The sequence below is a fragment of the Bufo bufo genome, chromosome 4, assembly GCF_905171765.1.
Source record: "Bufo bufo chromosome 4, aBufBuf1.1, whole genome shotgun sequence".
Taxonomy (NCBI): Eukaryota; Metazoa; Chordata; class Amphibia; order Anura; family Bufonidae; genus Bufo; species Bufo bufo.
Window position 1 is genome coordinate 214,561,616 of NC_053392.1, and position 18,016 is coordinate 214,579,631.

An 18,016-nucleotide genomic window follows, 5' to 3' on the forward strand; every position below is an offset into this window, starting at 1 on the left:
CAATCACCTCTGCTATATGGGGACGAGTGATCACTCAATCGTGACTTTTAGAAAAAAAATATTTAATTTTGGAAAAACACTATTAACAAATGAACAATATTGTTTATCAGATTATTGCTGGCAGCTTTTTACAAGGCAATTATTGGGAACCAGGTTTTCCCTGGTAATTTGCCTTAGGCCTAGTTCACAGTTCTGTGATTTGGTCATTGATTTCCATCAGTGAATGTGAGCCAAAACCATAAGTGAGGCCTACACAAAGATAAGGTACAATTTCAATATTTGCACCTATTTTGTGAGTCACACCTGGTTTTGGCTCACAATTACCAATAGAAATCACAGACCAAAAGACTAAAATATCAACTAGGCCTAATGATTGGTCTGTGTAAAAGGAAGTTAACATCTTAAACTTCTTAAAGAATTTTCCTTCGAGACTTTCGGTAGTTAAAATCATTGATGATTTCTGATAGGTCTAAACTTCTTAATAGCTCATGTTCAATGCTCATTAAAGAGAGATTATTGAGTCTTTCTTGTCCCATTTGACTCCTTAGCTAATTTTTTATCAGTTTTAATTTTGAGAAAGATCTCTCACCTGTGCAGTTTGAAACCATCATACATAAATATATTCTCAGAATTATCTCAGTGTTGAAAAAGGTTTGCATGAGGCCATTTTGATTAAGAAATAAGAACATATGTAGTTCTAATAATTTTCACAGGATGTAATTGTTTGTGACTTTGAAGTAGAGAGAAAACTTGAAAATTGAATCAAATCCGTTTCAGTCACATCTGGCATTAGGTCATCTGGATATGACTGAACAAGGTTTGCAGCAGCTTCCCGAATTTTAGAAGTGGCAAGTGTAGACAGGTTGGATAAAAATCCAAACTTGGTGCAGCTTCCAGTCTTTGCTGTAAACCACTATATAAGTGATCAATGACAATGGTAAAAACATAAAATTTGAATTTCTCCCTGGGTGTCAGTACAGTGCTTTCTCCTTGCCCTTCATCATAGCGTGGATTACCTGTCCGAAAATGCTTTAGAGCAGCATTATAATCGCTGTGGCCACATAATGTCATTGCTTTCTGTTCAAAATGGTCAAAATTTTCTCTTTGGCTGTGTACAAAACTTGAAAGAGATTGCAGTAAAGCAACTACAGTGTTTAAATTCAAGCCAGCTTCTTGCAGCGAAAGGTTTGTATTGTGAAACCTTTCTTAAATGGTGTTCCAAAAAACTAAAAGAATAGTAGAATCAAGTTCAGAAAACTTGTCCAGCAAAGAGCAGGCTTCATTTTTACATAAAGAATAGTCAGTGTCAGAGGACATGCACTCTAACAGACCACATATAGACTCATAACCCTTGTAAAGTGCTGATCCAGCATTATATCGTGCAGACCATCTGGTACCAGAAAGATGCTTAACAACTGGTAAACCTAAAGCTTTCTGTTTTTTCACAAGCTGTCTCCATCTTGGAGATGATGAAGAAAAAAAAACATAAAGTTGTTCAAGATTGTTAAAAAATGTGTAGACAACTTGGTTGCATTCTGGACTGTTTTTACCCACTAGATTAAGAGAGTGTTCAGCACATGAAATGAATGATGCGTAACAGCATCGCTCCCTTATAGTTTGGACACCATTGTACTTGCCACTCATGTTGGCAGCGTTATCATAAGATTGACCCCGATAATCTTTGATATCAATTCTATGCTTATGTAGGAAATCCAATATTAGCTGAGCTATTTTTTTGCCAGAGTGACCAAATACTGGTAAAAATGTTAAAAACCTTTCAACAGAGCCTGTTAGTAACACATATCGTACAATGAAGGTTAACTGGTCAGAGTGTGGGATATCAAATGTAGAATCTACAGATATGGAATAAAACTTAACTTTCTTCAACTCATCCATAATTTTACACAGAACTTTGGACCCCCCCTATCGTGGCACCCACCAGGATGGCGCGTACGTGCACGTGCACGTGAGGACGCGCGCTCGTAGGTGGGGAGGTTGAAGCGCTGGGAGCCTGAGGGGGGATGAGGACGGACCGCATCCAATGAGGGAGAGGGGCTGGCAGCTCCCCGTCTGTTAGCCGCACGCCGCACGCCGCACATCGATCGCGGCGTTTGCAATCAGCTGCCCAGGTACAACAGCGGCGTAGAGGGGGACGGCTCCTTGCACGGACCGAACGAGCTCAAACAGCACAAACGACGTCAAGTCAAAGATGCCAGGAAGCAGGTCAGTGCAGAGGAATACAGCAGGTGAGAGACGGAGAGAGTGCTGCCGGCGGTCTGTATCCTAAGGAATGTGGTAAAAACAGCAAGGCCCTCCCGCCACCACCGGAGTCAAGGTCGGATTCTCCTTTTATGTGTGTATTATTTGTATTATTTGTGTCCTCTCTCGGTCTACCCTACTGAGCATTGGGAGGAGGAAGGAGAGGTAAGATTGAGGACTTTTAAGGGCCCCTAAGGGGAAAGGATCAACTATGAAGAAAGGGTTAATGCGGTAGAGATCTGGAGGAAAGAGAAGGGGAAAAAAAAAAAAAAAAAAAAAAAAACCCTGTGATGTTACATGATTGTTACTAATGACACTGGGAAAGTGAATAATACACAAAATACCTACTGATTCAACGATAAGCATAAAGTAATATCCTGGCGCCGTGACAACGAGTGATTGATCTAAATAAGGGGTATCGTTAAAGCCGGTCTAAGGGGACTAGACTAACCCTTAAGCTTAAACGCAGAGACATGTTTTACTTGAATATAGAAGCATCTCACACCGTATAGATAAGTGACCCAAAGGGGGAGGGAAGAAGAAAGAAAAAAAAAAAAAAAAAAAAAAAAAAAAAAGAAAAATAATAATTTCTTGGATAAAATAAGGAAACACCACAGACATCCCCCCCCACCCTAGGAAGTACCATACTAGGCCTGGTTGGGCCGGGGCCGACAGCGGCTAAAAGAACCGGCAAATAGAGGGGTGAGGAGGAGAGTGGACCGAGTGGTAGGAGGTCTGAATTAGAATAGACCATATAAGCTCTCTCTCCTGATTCTCTTAGGAAGGGACCCCGTGGAAGGTATGAGAGGAGACCCCTAAAAAACGGGGGAAATTTGCTGGAAAAATCAGAAGAGGGACACAGCAGCAAAGTTGGAAAAGGAAGGAGAAGGAAAAAAAAAAAAATAAAAAAAAAAATAAGGAGGTCACATGACTGCTGCCAATGTATTGGGGAACGTAAATAACGCACAAAATACCCTCTAATCCAATGATAAGCATAAAGTAATAACCTGCTGCCATAGCAAGAGTGATTGACTCATATAAAGGGGTACTGTAAAAGCCGCTCTAGGGAGACTGTACTAGTCCTCAACCTAAATCGCTAATTTTCCAAGAGGAGGAAGGTTAGTAGAGAGGACCCTTATAAAGCGGAGGAAATCTTCTGAAGGAATCAGAGGAGAAGACACCCCCATCCCGCCCGGATATAATGCTCATATACCACAGGGTCTACAAAGGGATTTTCTATCAGTGTGAGAAATATATGATAAGATCCTAAGATCCTAAATCCTTCGAGAACTCGCCCAGGATTTCTAGGGCCAGGAAGACAAATACATAAACAAAGGCATCTGGGACTATTCCCCCTAGAACGGAGGGGAACGTATATATGCCGGACTTGTGGGGTACCATTACTTAGAGTATCCACATGACAAGGGAGGCTCTGAAAAAATTGGAAAACTAGGGAACTCACAAAAAAAAAAAAAAAGGGAACAGACACCCCACCGAGTACTTCCCCCCTTGCCTTTTGGAAGATAGGGGGGGCTAGGTAGAGAGTAAAGAGGAAACCGGGGGAGGCAGTCGAAGGTCAAGCTGGGGAAAAGAATTAGAAAAAGGGAAAATATGAGCAGAATGACGAGTAGGTCTACAAGGGGGGGACCCCCGACAACCCCGAGTAATACATCAACAACAAGCTCTATAAGATCTTTCATGACTAAAGGGGTAAGTCCGCAAACACAAGGAGCCCCGGGAGGGACAAAGCAACAGCAATCTAATAAAGACCAAAAGTCTGTAAATAAAAAACCCCAGGGGGAAAACATCAGCGAAACATCAATAGAGTCAAGAGAAGAAGGTAATATAGAGCATAGATCGGAGAGCAATGGGAATAAGGGACACCGATCAGATGCACAGCCCCCCCATAACGGAGAAATTGTAGAGATGCTACAAAGGATGGAAATGGCGATTAAGGAGGAAATCAAAGGGGAAATACGGAATCTGCGTACAGACTTGGGACATTTCATGTCCAGAATTGAAACAATAGAAGGACGAATAGAGACGACCGAACAAGAAGTAAAAGGGTTAAAGCATCAAATAGACCAGACACAACGACAACAGAGACTTATCCTCTATAAAATAGAAGATCAGGAAAATAGAAACCGCAGACAAAATCTAAGGATAAGATCGATCCCAGAGGAAAGGGGAGAAGATCTCAGGAAAAAAATGCAGATGATATTCAATCCCTTCTTGGAAAAACCAATAGAAGAACCCATAAGGATAGAAAGGGTTCATAGAGTGGGGAATCCACAAAGAGTGAACTCAGAGCGAACAAGAGATGTGATAATTAGATTCCGACTCTATGAGGATAAAGAAATAGTGTGGAAGAAACTGCGAGGTCAATCCCCGATAGTGCTTGATGGGAGAGAGTTACAGATATTCTCTGACCTATCCGCCGAGACCCTGGCAAGGAGACGAGTACTGAAGCCACTTCTAAAGCAGATGATAGACTCAAATATTAAATATACTTGGGGACATCCGGCATGCCTGATTGGCACAAAAGACGGAAGATCGACAACACTGAGATTTCCGGAAGATTTAGAAGAATTCTGTAAAAAACTAGATATTCAGATACCCGACCTACCAGGATGGGAATAGAGGAGTAGGAGATAAGGGAGTAGGGAGAAGGGGAGAGGGGAAGGAGGAAAGGGAAGGAAAGGGAAAGAAATATAGATGAGTCAGGTTATGATGATTTAGTCCTTTCTTTTTCCTTTCTGGGAGGATCCGGTTTTTTACTGTCTTGACCCTTGTTGGTGGTGTTGGGTGCGTTGGGGGATCTACCTATCCCCCCTCCCCCCCGCACAATGAGTGGAGCGGAGGAGAGGCAACCCCAGGACCCCACCTAGAGGAAACTGGGCCAGACATGGAGGATGGCCCAGAGGCCAAAAACTGGCCGAATGGGGAGGGAGGGGGAGGGGGGGGGGAGTGGGGAGGGGATTGGAGGAGATGGGGGGGAGGAGGGAGGGTGGAGGGGCATGGGAGGAGAGGGAGGGAAGGGGGGGGAGGGACCTATCTCACCAAAATAACCAGAAAGAAGGGGAAGATTAAAAGATGCCACAAATCAAATGTATATCTTATAATGTGAAAGGTCTCAATAGCCTGACCAAGAGGCATAAGGTCCTCAAGGAATTGAAGGGATATAAAGCAGATATATCCTTTTTACAGGAAACCCATATTACCCTAGGATCAAATATTAGACTATATGCCCCAGAGTTCCCCATTTGGTACTACGGGGATTCAATATCCAAAAGAGCAAGAGGGATAGCAATCGGGATCTCAAAAAGGGTACGGTTCGAACTAACCGATAGACTGACAGATCCAGAGGGGAGATTCCTTTTCCTTAGAGGAAAATTGGAAGGATTAGAATGTACTCTGGTAAATGTCTATGCCCCAAATGACTCACCGACAAAATTTCTCTTGGGGATACTAGGGAAATTGATAGACTTCAGGAGGGGAAGTGTAATCATAGGAGGAGATTTCAACCTAAGTATGGACCCAAAAATAGATAGGACATCCCAGACGTCGAGCGTGCGGGGCGTACAGTTAAGAAAGCTTAGGGACGCCTTATTTAGGAGTCAACTGATAGACGCTTGGAGAGTCCTTAACCCGGACAAACGAGACTACACTTTCTACTCCCCGGTGCATGGGACCTATTCTAGGATCGACCACATATTGGTAGATCACAGAACCCTAGATATCGTGGTGGAAGCAAAAATAGAAACCACGACGATTTCGGACCATGCACCGGTTAGTATTATAATAGATATATCAGGAAATCCGAAGCCTAAACAAAATTGGAGGCTAGACGAACATCTGCTGATAGAGGAAACCAGTTTAATAAGAGTAAAAAAAGAGTTGGAAGAGTATTTTAAGTTAAACGAGACGAAGGAAGTATCGGTGGCAACAGTGTGGGACGCCCATAAGGCAGTGATAAGAGGAACTTTGATCTCGGAAGGGGCAAGGAAAATAAAAGAAAAAAATAGGAAAAAAGAAGAATTAATAGAAGAAATTTTCCTCTTAGAACAAGAACATAAAAAGATAGAGAAACAACGGGATCTATATTTAAAACTGGTTAATAAACGTAATGAACTGAAAGATATTATGAATCAAGAAACCCGAAAGGAATTTAATTTAATCGCAAGGGAAAGATATAGGTGGGGGAATAAAACCAATAAACATCTAGCAAGAATGGTGCAGAAAAAGAAATCAAAAAACTACATAGATAAAATCAAAAACGAAAAAGGAGAGATTTTACATACAACAAAGGAAATCGCGGAGACCTTTAGGCTATATTATGAGAGACTGTATGCGGTGGAACAAAGGAAAGGACAGGAGGGAGAAAAAATAAAGAAAACGGTAAATTTCCTAAGGGAAGCAGGACTGCCAAAAATAAATAGAAGCGAATCGGAGATAATGGATAGACCAATATCGGAAAAAGAGATTAATTCTGCATTAGCGAGTACAGCATCAGGTAAAAGTCCGGGACCCGACGGTTTCACCAACCTGTATTATAAAAAGTGTAAGGAGATCCTCCTACCAAAATTGTGCCAATATTTTAATGGGCTGGGTGAAGATTTCTTTTTTAGCCGGGAGGCCTTAGAGGCTAGCATAACAGTTATCCCCAAGGAGGGGAAGGATAAAGGGGACTGCTCAGGGTATCGACCAATATCTTTGTTAAATACAGATGTAAAACTATTTGCAAAGGTCTTGGCCGAGAGAGTAAAACAGGAAATGGTAAAGTTGGTACACCCAGACCAGACGGGATTCATCCAGGGAAGAGAGGGGAGGGATAATGGAGTCAGAGCGGTATTAATAATGCAAAAAATGAAAATAACTGGAATCCCCAGTCTGCTCTTGTCGATAGATGCGGAGAAGGCATTTGACAGAGTAGACTGGGGATTCATGCTGCGTACCCTGGATGAAATGGGGTTTGGCCAAAGGATGAGGAAGTGGATAACAACCTTGTATCAGGAACCAAGGGCAAAAATAAAAATAAATGGAAGCCTATCCCAAGAATTGCTAATGAAAAACGGAACTAGACAGGGATGCCCCCTGTCTTCACTCCTGTTTGTGCTCTCCCTGGAGCCATTATTGGCCAGGATACGTAAGTGCCCCGACATAAGAGGAGTCAAAATAGGGGAGGACGAACATAAACTCTCAGCATTTGCTGATGACGTCCTCTTCTATTTGTCAGACCCTAAAACATCAATTCCAAAATTATTAGACTTATGCACGTCATATGGAGAATTATCAAATTTTAAAATTAATGTAGCTAAAACTGAGATCCTGAGTATCAACGTCAACGGACGAGAGGAAAGGGATTTGAAACAGAAATACTGCTTCTCCTGGGTAAAAGCACTTAAGTACCTTGGTATTCTCCTTATCCCATCAATAAAAAAAATGTATGAGAAAAATTATATTCCTTTGCTAAATGAAATTAGGGAGGAAATTGGGAGGATAAAAAATAGACCAATATCCTGGATAGGACGAATAAACTTTTGCAAAATGGTAATCCTACCAAAGATTACATATAAGTTCCAGATGATACCCATAAGTTTACCCGGAACACTATTCTCAGCTCTTAAAAAACAGATTATGAACTTCATATGGAGAAATAAGAAACATAGAGTATCTCTCCAAATCCTAAGACAACCCAAAAGTAAGGGGGGACTAGCAGTACCAGACATTAAAACATACTATGAGGCAGTGGTTCTGTCGAGGGTGGTGGAATGGGCTAGGGCCAGTAAGGAAAAAAGATGGGTTAATATCGAAAACGAAATGGCAAAAGCCAGCTTGGACAAGATTATATGGAACCCACCTCAATATAGGATACTAGATAAGAATTCTCACGAGATAACTAAAAATGCACTAAAAATTTGGGGTATTAAATATAAAAAAATAGAAAAGGAATTTAACTCACCATTACTGGCACTAAAAAATAATGATTATTTTGCACCGGGCAAAACACAGATTGGTGGAAATTGGATAAAAAATGACACCACTCAATTAAGGGAGGTAATAAAAGATGGGCACATTATAACACTACAAGAATTAAAGGGGAAAAATTGTTTTTTGGAAATTGACGAATGGAGATACCATCAGCTAGCCCACTTTATACAAAGACTGCCGCATCCACTGAGGTCAGGGGAGCAGCTAACCGATCTAGAAAAATTATGCAGATCGGAAAAGGTTAAGGGAACGATCTCAAAATTATATAAGATCCTGTTAAAGGTGGACGAGCGGATGATCCCTCCTTTTGTTAAAAAATGGGAGAGGGAACTTGGATCAAAGCGAGATAGGATCACAATAGAAAAAATGCTGACACTGGTCCATTCATCGGCAGTAGACAGCCGTACAGCTGAGATGAGCTATAAATGTATGACTGGATGGTACATGACCCCAGATAAACTATCTAAATTCAAAGAAGGACAAACGGGAGAGTGTTGGAGGGGATGCGGATCCCTAGGAACTATGGCACACCTGTGGTGGAAATGCCCTAAGGTGGAAGAATTCTGGAAAAAAATATTGGGATGCATAGAAGAGATCATAAAAGAAAAAATTAAGCTAGACCCGTGGGTAGTATTGTTTCATGGGGGTGGGGAAAAAATCAAAAAATATAAAAAAACCCTGGTCCCACATCTATTAAATGCTGCCAAAAGAATAATACCGAGAAATTGGCAGGAAGTAGACTGCCCCCACATTTGGGAGTGGATAGACTCCGTGGAAGAAACTTACAGAATGGAAGAATTGAGAGTAGGAGTGGAAGGCAATGATATAGTCCAAGATAAAAAGTGGGAAAACTGGAGGATGTTTAAGAGATCCTGGAGTTATGCCGAAAAATTAAGGGCTGAGACCTAAAGATAAAGCGAAACAGAGAAGTAGGCATCAGGAGAAAGTATTCTGGATTGTTTTTTGGTGAGATAGGGGGGAGGGGGGGGTGATGGGGGGGGGGAGGGAGGAATGGGGATAAGGTAAAGGAAGTGAAGAATCATCCTACCTGAGATCACTAACAAAAAAAAAAAAAAAAGGAAGGAGTAATACCTTAAACCCCAAAAAAAAAAAAAAAAAAAAAAAAAAAAAAAAAAAAAAAAAAAAAAAAAAGATATAATAATAAAAGATTTTCACATATTGGGGTAAGAGAAAAATAAAGTAAGAAAAAATAACTACACTAATGATGCGAAACCTGCTTAGAGACGCTAATGGGCTGGTAAACGGAACATGAGCGTATAAGTGTACACCCTAGGAGGTTGAAGTCTGAAGTGAAAGAAAAAAAAAAAAAAAAAAAAAAAAAAAAAAAAAAAAAAAAAAAAAAAAAGAACTTTGGACCCCAAAATTTGTATAAGTTCTTCACAGACAGTGGAGGAAAGATAAGATGTGTGGCCTTTTATTTTGTTAGCATAATGCTTGATGTGCTCTTCAAGAAATGCATCAACATGTCCCATAACTAGAGATGAGCGAATCGAACGAAGTGGAATTCAACCTGAATTTGAGGAAAAAATTCGATTCTCAACTAATGCAAATTTCCTTGTGCTTTGTGGTAATGAATCGCAATTTTTCCTAAAATGGCACTTACAATTGTGGCTACACATGTGAGGACATGGGGCAAGGAACTCTGGGAAGGCGGGCTGACCCATATTGCCATGCATGCAGCCAATCATCAGACAGCCATCCCTGTGATGTCACAGTCCTATAAATATGGCGGCCATCTTAGAGTCAGACATTTTCCAGCGTTCAGAGTGCAGGGACAAATGAGAGAAGGCGCTAGGGACAGCAATTGGAAAAACATAATTGTGAAAAAAAAACTGAAAAAACTATTTATAAGTGCAGGGAAAGGATATGGAGGAATCATTTCACAGCATCTTAGTGCAGGGAGAGACGTCAGAAGGCGCTAGGGACAGTGCTAGAAAAGCAATTTACAAGTGCAGGTAAAGATTATTTGGGGATCTAAATAGCCATTATACAGCTCTATTATTCCAACAATTTGTTCTTGGGAATCAAGTGCTATGTTGAAAAGCCTTTAGTGGCTTATATCTTTTCAAACAAGAAAAATATATACGCAGTTAACTTCTGCAGTTATGTGTTGAAAGTGTACAGAAAGAAAAAAATATACACACTTCACTGGTGCACTTATTTGTGGCAAAAGCATTTAGTGGCCTATTTCAGTACAGAAAGAAAAAATATACGCACTTCACTGGTGCACTTATTTGTGGCAAAAGTGTTTAGTGGCCTTTTTCAGTACAGAAAGAAAAAAATATATGCACTTCACTGGTGCACTTATTTGTGGCAAAAGCGTTTAGTGGCCTATTTCATTATAGAAAGAAAAAAATATATGCACTTCACTGGTGCAGTTATTTGTGGCAAAAGGGTTTAGTGGCCTATTTCAGTACAAAAAGAAAAATATATTCTCAGTTCACATCGACGGTTATATGTGTTGAAAGCGTGGCTGTGAGTTAGCAGGGTGGCAGCAGTGGGAGGTCAGAAACCAAACTTGCCCGGGGTAGACCACCTGCTTCGCAGCAGCCTACCTACCCGGGAATTAGTGGTGCAGGGGTTCACAGAAGTAGTGGCGGTAGCAGTCAGTCAGTGCAGCGGTTATATGTGTTATTTTGCATTTCAGTACAAAAATAAAAATATATTCTCAGTTCACTTCGGCAGTTATTTGTGTTGAAAGCGTTTACTGGCCTATTTCAGTACAAAAAGAAAATTATATTTTCAGTTCACTTCGGCGGCGGTTATATGTCTTTAAAGCGTTTACTGGCCTATTTCAGTACAAAAAGAAAAATATATTCTCAGTTCACTTCGGCGGCGGTTATATGTCTTGAAAGCGTTTACTGGTCTATTTCAGTACAAAAAGAAAAATATATTCTCAGTTCACTTCGGCGGCGGTTATATGTGTTGAAAGCGTTTAGTGGCCTATTTCAGTACAAAAAGAAAAATATATTCTCAGTTCACTTCTGCAGTTATATGTGTTGAAAGGGTTTAGTGGCCTATTTCAGTACAAAAAGAAAAATATATTCTCAGTTCACGTCGGGGGTTATATGTGTTAAAAGCATGGCTGGGAGTCAGCAGAGTGGCAGCAGTGGGAGGTCAGGAGCCAAACATGCCTGTGGTAGACCACCTGCTTTGCAGCAGCCTACCTGCCTGGGATATAGTGGTGCAGGGGTTCACAGAAGTAGCGGTGGTAGCAGTCAGTCAGTACAGCGGTTATATGTGTTATTTTGTATTTCAGTACAAAAAGAAAAATATATTCTCAGTTTACTTCGGCGGTTATTTGTGTTGAAAGCGTTTAGTGGCCTTTTTCTGTACAAAAAGAAAAATATATTCTCAGTTCACGTCGGTGACGGTTATATGTCTTGAAAGAGTTTAGTGATGCACAAGGTAGAAGAAAGCTCCAGCACCAGAATGGATGTAGTGAAAATCCCGATCTTTATTCATCACCAAAATAGGGGTGCATACAGCAAACAATGACACTGGGTCCCACTTTATCCCCAAGATCTACACGTTTCGAACAATGTTGTTCTTAGTCATGATCTCTCGAGATCATGACTAAGAACAACATCGTTCGAAACGCGTAGATCTTGGGGATAAAGTGGGACCCAGTGTCATTGTTTGCTGTATGCACCCCTATTTTGGTGACAAATAAAGATCAGGATTTTCACTACATCCATTCTGGTGCTGGAGCTTTCTTCTACCTTGTGCATTACTTCTGAGGACTGGCTTGAGTCCGCCCCGTGCACCGTCATACAGGATCGGAAGGTGAGCTGGCTGTAACTTTTCTACTACAAAGAGTTTAGTGGCCTATTTCAGTACAAAAAGAAAAATATATTCTCAGTTCACGTCAGCAGCTGTTATGTCTTGAAAGCGTTCAGTGGCCTATTTCAGTACAGAAAGAAAAAAATATATTATCAGTTCGTTTCTGCAGTTATATGTGTTGAAACGGTTTAGTGGCCTATTTCAGTACAGAAAGAAAATATATACGCACTTCACTGGTGCAGTTATTTGTGGCAAAAGCATTTACTGGCCTACTTCAGTACAGAAAGAAAAAATATACGCACTTCACGGGTGCACTTATTTGTGGCAAAAGCGTTTCGTGGCCTATTTCAGTACAGAAAGAAAAATATATACGCACTTCACTGGTGCATTTATTTCTGCTAAAAGCGTTTAGTGGCCTATTTCAGTACAAAAAGAAAAATATTTTCTCAGTTCACTTCTGCAGTTATATGTGTTGAAAGCGTTTAGTGCCTTTTTCAGTACAGAAAGAAAAAAATATACGCACTACACTGGTGCACTTATTTGTAGTGTAAGAAGGTACCTGGAATCATCGTGGAGGGAAGGTATGTGTCACTGAGGTTCCTGGGCTCGGTGAAGTAAGGTATTACTTATGTGGTATTTTATGTGTCAGCAGCAGCTATTGCTAATTGAAACCTTGAGATTTAGCATGGCTGTCATAGCTGATCCGCGACTGCTCTTACTGGGAGTAGTCAAAGTGCTGGGTGGGTGACTACTCCCCATGTTCCAGGCCGGGTTTTGCCAGGCATAAAAACCAGTCAACACTGCCAAGTGTCTGGATCTGGGTCGATGAGCAGCCGATACCGCACTTGCATCAATCTTGACAGGATTCGTCTCCAGGTGGAGAGAAATTGTTTTTTGGAATGCTTTCTCCATCGTAACCACGTCGTCGAATAAACTAAAGACTGACGGATTCTCTCTTGTCTTAGGCAACACTTAATTTTTATTATTAAATGTATTGAATATTAAAATGAACCAAAACTTGATTAAAATTATAAGAAATGTGACACAGTGAGGGGTTGTGTCTGGCAAGGCAGGTATTTTCCTCTCAGCATGTGTGGCTGGGCTGGTTTCCATTGAAGAGATAAACAACAGCACTCAGTAAAGAACTTTTGTTCTGGTTATTTATTTTATGGCAACTTCACCAAATTGTGACGTTTCACAAAATGTGTGAAAAGTAGATTGAGCTGATGGTGTATCCACACCCATATATGCGTTTATATGGGTGTGGATATACCATCAGCTCAATCTACTTTTCACACATTTTCTCAACGGCAACTTGTGTTTGATAAAGGTCCTACGACCGAAACGTCACAATTTGGTGAAATTGCCATAAAATAAATAACCAGAACAAAAGTTCTTTACTGAGTGCTGTTGTTTATCTCTTCAATGTATGATTCTGGCTGGGAAGCCAGCACAACAAGCACCACAGTCCATAATAGATAAGAGTGCCACGTCTTGCCTATAAAAAATGGGCTGGTTTCCAGTCAGGTGAGGTCAAATACCGGACCAGAGTTTAAGTGCCTGTCCGGGTTTTGGCAGCCCCTGGCTGTCCTTAAATAGACCGCTGGGCTCAGTAGAGATGTCTCTGTTTTTGGGATCTGAGGCTTTGTGCCATGCTGGAGGGCTGAGAGCCGCACGCTGGGGAAACAGGCCCCCTAAAGCCTGCTGTGGACTACTGGAGGCAGAACTGCCAGCAAGGTGACTTGTGTTATATGAACTTTCCATTGTGTGTGAATTAACACCAAGACTGCAAAGCTGTTTTGTGCAATTGCCTCAAGTGTGAATAAACACTGATGTTTTGAGTTAAGAACTTGTATTTTGCCACTTTACTGCGCCCGCTTACCCTATCTACCAGAGCGAAACCTCACAGAAAGTAAACTTAAATTCGCCAATATATTATCCCAATCTTCGAGGGAAATTCACAGACAATCAATTTGCCAATACTTTTGTGCCAGAGAACGTGTATTATTAAATCGTGTTTTAAGTGACACTTTATAAAGTTGAGAAATTTTAACCTTCTGTTCTGTCCCATATTCCCTATAAATGAATAGACGAAGTGGCCATGCTGTGGCCTTCTCATGCTGCTGCCACCTCTGCAATCTCTCATCGTCGTGCCATTCTGTGGCCACCTCATGCTGCTGCCACCTCCACACTATGTCACCTTGCCACTCTGTGGTATCCTGATGCTGCTGCCACCTCCACACTCGGTCATTGAGCCACTTTGTGGCCTCCTACTGATGCTGCCGCCACCTCCAGACTCTGTCATTGTGCCACTCGGTGGCCTCCTCATACTGCTGAAAGCTCCAGACTCTGTCATTGTGCCACTCGGTGGCCTATTGATGCTGCTACTGCTGCTGCCACCACTACCATACTCTGCCATTGTGCCACTCGGTCGCTTCCTCATACTGCTGCCACCTCCACTCTCTGTCATTGTGCCACTCGGTGGCCTCCTCATACTGCTGCCCTGCAGCATCAGAATTGGCTTATGATTTGGTAGACAAAAGCAGGAGTGGGTACAAAATACAGAAGACATGCAAAGTTTCCATTCACGTGTCATCTCTGTTTTAGATCCAGTCCTGTTTTTTTTGGCAGTAGCAATACTGATGGATTATTGAGCAAATGCTGACCGAGTGAAGGCGTATGCTCCACAGACAGGATACGTTTTTTGTAGGTCATTGTTCTGATGGATCAGAGGAAGGGCAAAATAATCAGTGATGTCAACACAAACTTACTGCTGACACCCTCTCCACTCTGTGGGGGGGGGGGCTCTACTTGTATAAGCGTTTAATAGAACTGGTTCTGTAGACATCTATGTGAAATCAGCTGGCGACGGTGTAAAAGGAGTGCGCTTCTTCTTGGCACTAACATCGACCTGTAAGGTTGAGTTCATACTTGAGTTATTTGGTCAGTTTTGGCCCAGTGACTGCCCTAATAAGTGAAGTGTGTAGTTATTCTAAGAGCGAGCCTGTCATCTGCATGTCATACAGACTCACACTATTATTTCACTACCAAAACAGACTCCCTTTGCGTGTTACTACAAGGCAGTGTTCTACACCACTATAAAGGCTCTTAGCACCTAGGAAATAGCCGTTTTTTAACGTAATTCACCGCAAGTATATTCAGATCAAACCGAATTTTTCCCGAAAAATTTGGCGAACCGGCAAATCGAATTTTTAAAAAATTTGCTCATCTCTTCTAATATCCCTAAATAATTTCCATTATGGGGGGAGCCAATAATTTCATCTTTGCCTCTCAGCAGAAGGCCTCTTTCAGCAAGGTGCTGGATGACAATTAGACATCTCTTAAATACCTTGCGCCAGTACAGCGTTTCAACTTCTAACTGTAAAATTATTTGACTGTCAATTCTCCCACAGCTTTGACCTCTAGCGCTAACACTTCTTTTTTCTCAATATCAGTACTCTCATGCCTGATGATCCGACACACTGCATGTTTCCAGTCATTAAAGCCAACAGTGAAAGGGCCACGTCTACTGGCTATCAGTTTGCAAGCAAAGCAATATAACTTTCCATTACATGGAGAATAACATAACCAACTTCTCTCTGAGATTTCTTTGGTTTTTTGGGTTAATGATTAATGAGCAGAATGATTTTTTACAGTAGCGATAATATCTATCACTGTAAAATACACCTGTTTTTTTTAAAGTCAGCATCTTCATATTGGCAAACTTTACTTCCCTTGAAAACAAAGTACTCCAAAATTTTTCTCCCCACACTCCTAGATCACTAGGAAATTGCACCATTTCATCATGCGCATCCAAAGCTTGAGGATGTTCCACAGGATCTTCTGTATGAATGTCTAATACAGAATCAGATGACTCTAATTCAATGGATATATTATTTGGGTCTCGCATGCTAAAATAGGTGTTACACCAGTGCTAGGCAGAGATGGTCATGCGTTTTGCCCGGCGGCTGTTTCGCAGCGAACTTTGCTCGTTCACGGTTTGCCGAACGGGCGAACATATGGCGATGTCCGCCGGCGCCATATTCTTTTACATTGTGAAGAACTTTGACCCATGACACATCCATCAGGTGGTTGCCCCACAAAAAAACTGATTGAGGCAGGGGTGTGATATACCAATAATATACCGAATTTTTCGCCCTATAAGACGCTCCGTTTTAGAGGGAGACAATAAGAAAAAATTTGTTTTCATTACACCTCAGGTCAGTCCACCAATCAGACCCCCAATGTTAATCAGACCTCAATAAGACCTCAGATCAGACCCCCAATCAGACCTCAGCTCAGACCCCAATGTGAATGACCCCCAATAAGACCTCTCATAAGCCCCCATATGCCTCTCTTTAGCCCCATATGCCTCTCTTTAGCCCCCATATGCCTCTCTTTAGCCCCCATATGCCTCTCTTTAGTCCCCCATATGCCTCTTTTCAGGCCCTATATGCCTCTCTTCAGCCCCCAGTGCCTCCATCAGCCCCGAAATAAAAAAAACATAACAATTACCTTTCCTGCCTCGGACACCGCCGCTCCTTTCCGCCCATGCTCGGTAATCCTCCTCTTCAGTCTGCTGTGTGTGGCGCACACAGTGTGAGGTCACAACGCACCCTCACATGTGTGCAGACTTCACAGCAGAGCGCCGAGGACCAGGAAGAGGTGAGTATAGCACTTTCACTGCTTCCCGGTCCACTGGTACTAATCAACGCAAAAAATAAGGTACTTTCTATATAGTGCATTTGGGTAGTGCAGCATTTGTTTGCGGTTCTGCTGCGTTACCACAGCTACACAGAGTAAGAAATGCTATTGGAACAAATAATTTCAACTGGTGTGATATACCAGTTGCCCCCCCAAAAAAAGTGATTGAGGCAGGGGTGTGATATACCAATAATATACTTTCTATATAGTGCATTTGGGTAGTGCAGCATTTGTCCGCTGTTCTGCTGCATTACCGCAGCTACACAGAGTGACAAACGCTATTGAAACAAATAATTTCAACTGGTGTGATATATTTTTTTCTTATTTTACTTCTCAAAAACCTAGGTGCGTCTTATCATCAGGTGCGTCTTATAAAGCGAAAAATACGGTAGGTATTTATTAATGAAGCAAAATATATAATATGTATGTATTCATTTAATGAGCCTTAGTTAGTCCATAGCATAAGACAATCAGTAGGACATATATATATATATATATATATATATATATATGTAAAGGGACCCTTGCCTTATTGTATCCTTGTTTGTACCCCTGATCCTGTGCCACTGGTTCCCCTGATTGTATTTGTGGTTACCCCCACTGTATCTATTACTGGACACCCTGATCCCCCAAACCCTTGCCTTATTGTATCCTTGTTTGTACCCCTGATCCTGTGCCACTGGTTCCCCTGATTGTATGGGGCCTGAACAAAAGGGGACTAGATGCTAATCAGCTGTTATCCTACAGGCTATCAGCACAAGTTTTTCTCTAAACAACTCTGTTGATAACAGTTGGAATTGCATATATACATATAACACATACACATACAAAACCGGGGGTATGAATGGGCAGCAATAAGCCCACATACATACTGTCATGCTGACATAAGTGTATATACATAGACACGTGTGCAAATACATACACACATATCTATATATACACACACCCTCGCATATATCTGGGGCCAGGAAATATATGCTAACTATAAGGGGACACATATATATACTAATATAAGGGGGATTATAAGGGGGCACAGCTTCCAGGGACCACATATTTCCCACAGGGGCCACCATGAGCCCCTGGGGATCACCATGGGCATCACCCCATGATGCGGTGGTTAATGTATGCATATATTTACCATACATGCCCGCACGTGTTTGCAGGCATGCATGGATATATATGCACACGTCTCAACCGTTCCTCAACAATCCCCCTGCTGTCGGAATATAATACGACAATATAATGGGGGAACGGGTTG

General features: G+C 41.7%; 1 protein-coding gene across 1 annotated transcript; it reads right to left on the reverse strand.

Moving 5' to 3' along the window:
- Nucleotides 1–1,206: 1,206 nt before the first annotated feature.
- Nucleotides 1,207–16,607, reverse strand: LOC120999114 (zinc finger MYM-type protein 1-like). Its single transcript, XM_040429985.1, has 4 exons — nucleotides 16,570–16,607; nucleotides 15,274–15,488; nucleotides 9,621–9,733; nucleotides 1,207–1,923 (listed from the first exon to the last, which is right to left on the reverse strand). The coding sequence occupies exons 1-4, from the start codon at nucleotides 16,605–16,607 to the stop codon at nucleotides 1,207–1,209; spliced, it is 1,083 nt and encodes a 360-aa protein (XP_040285919.1).
- Between the last annotated feature and the right edge of the window lie 1,409 nt (nucleotides 16,608–18,016).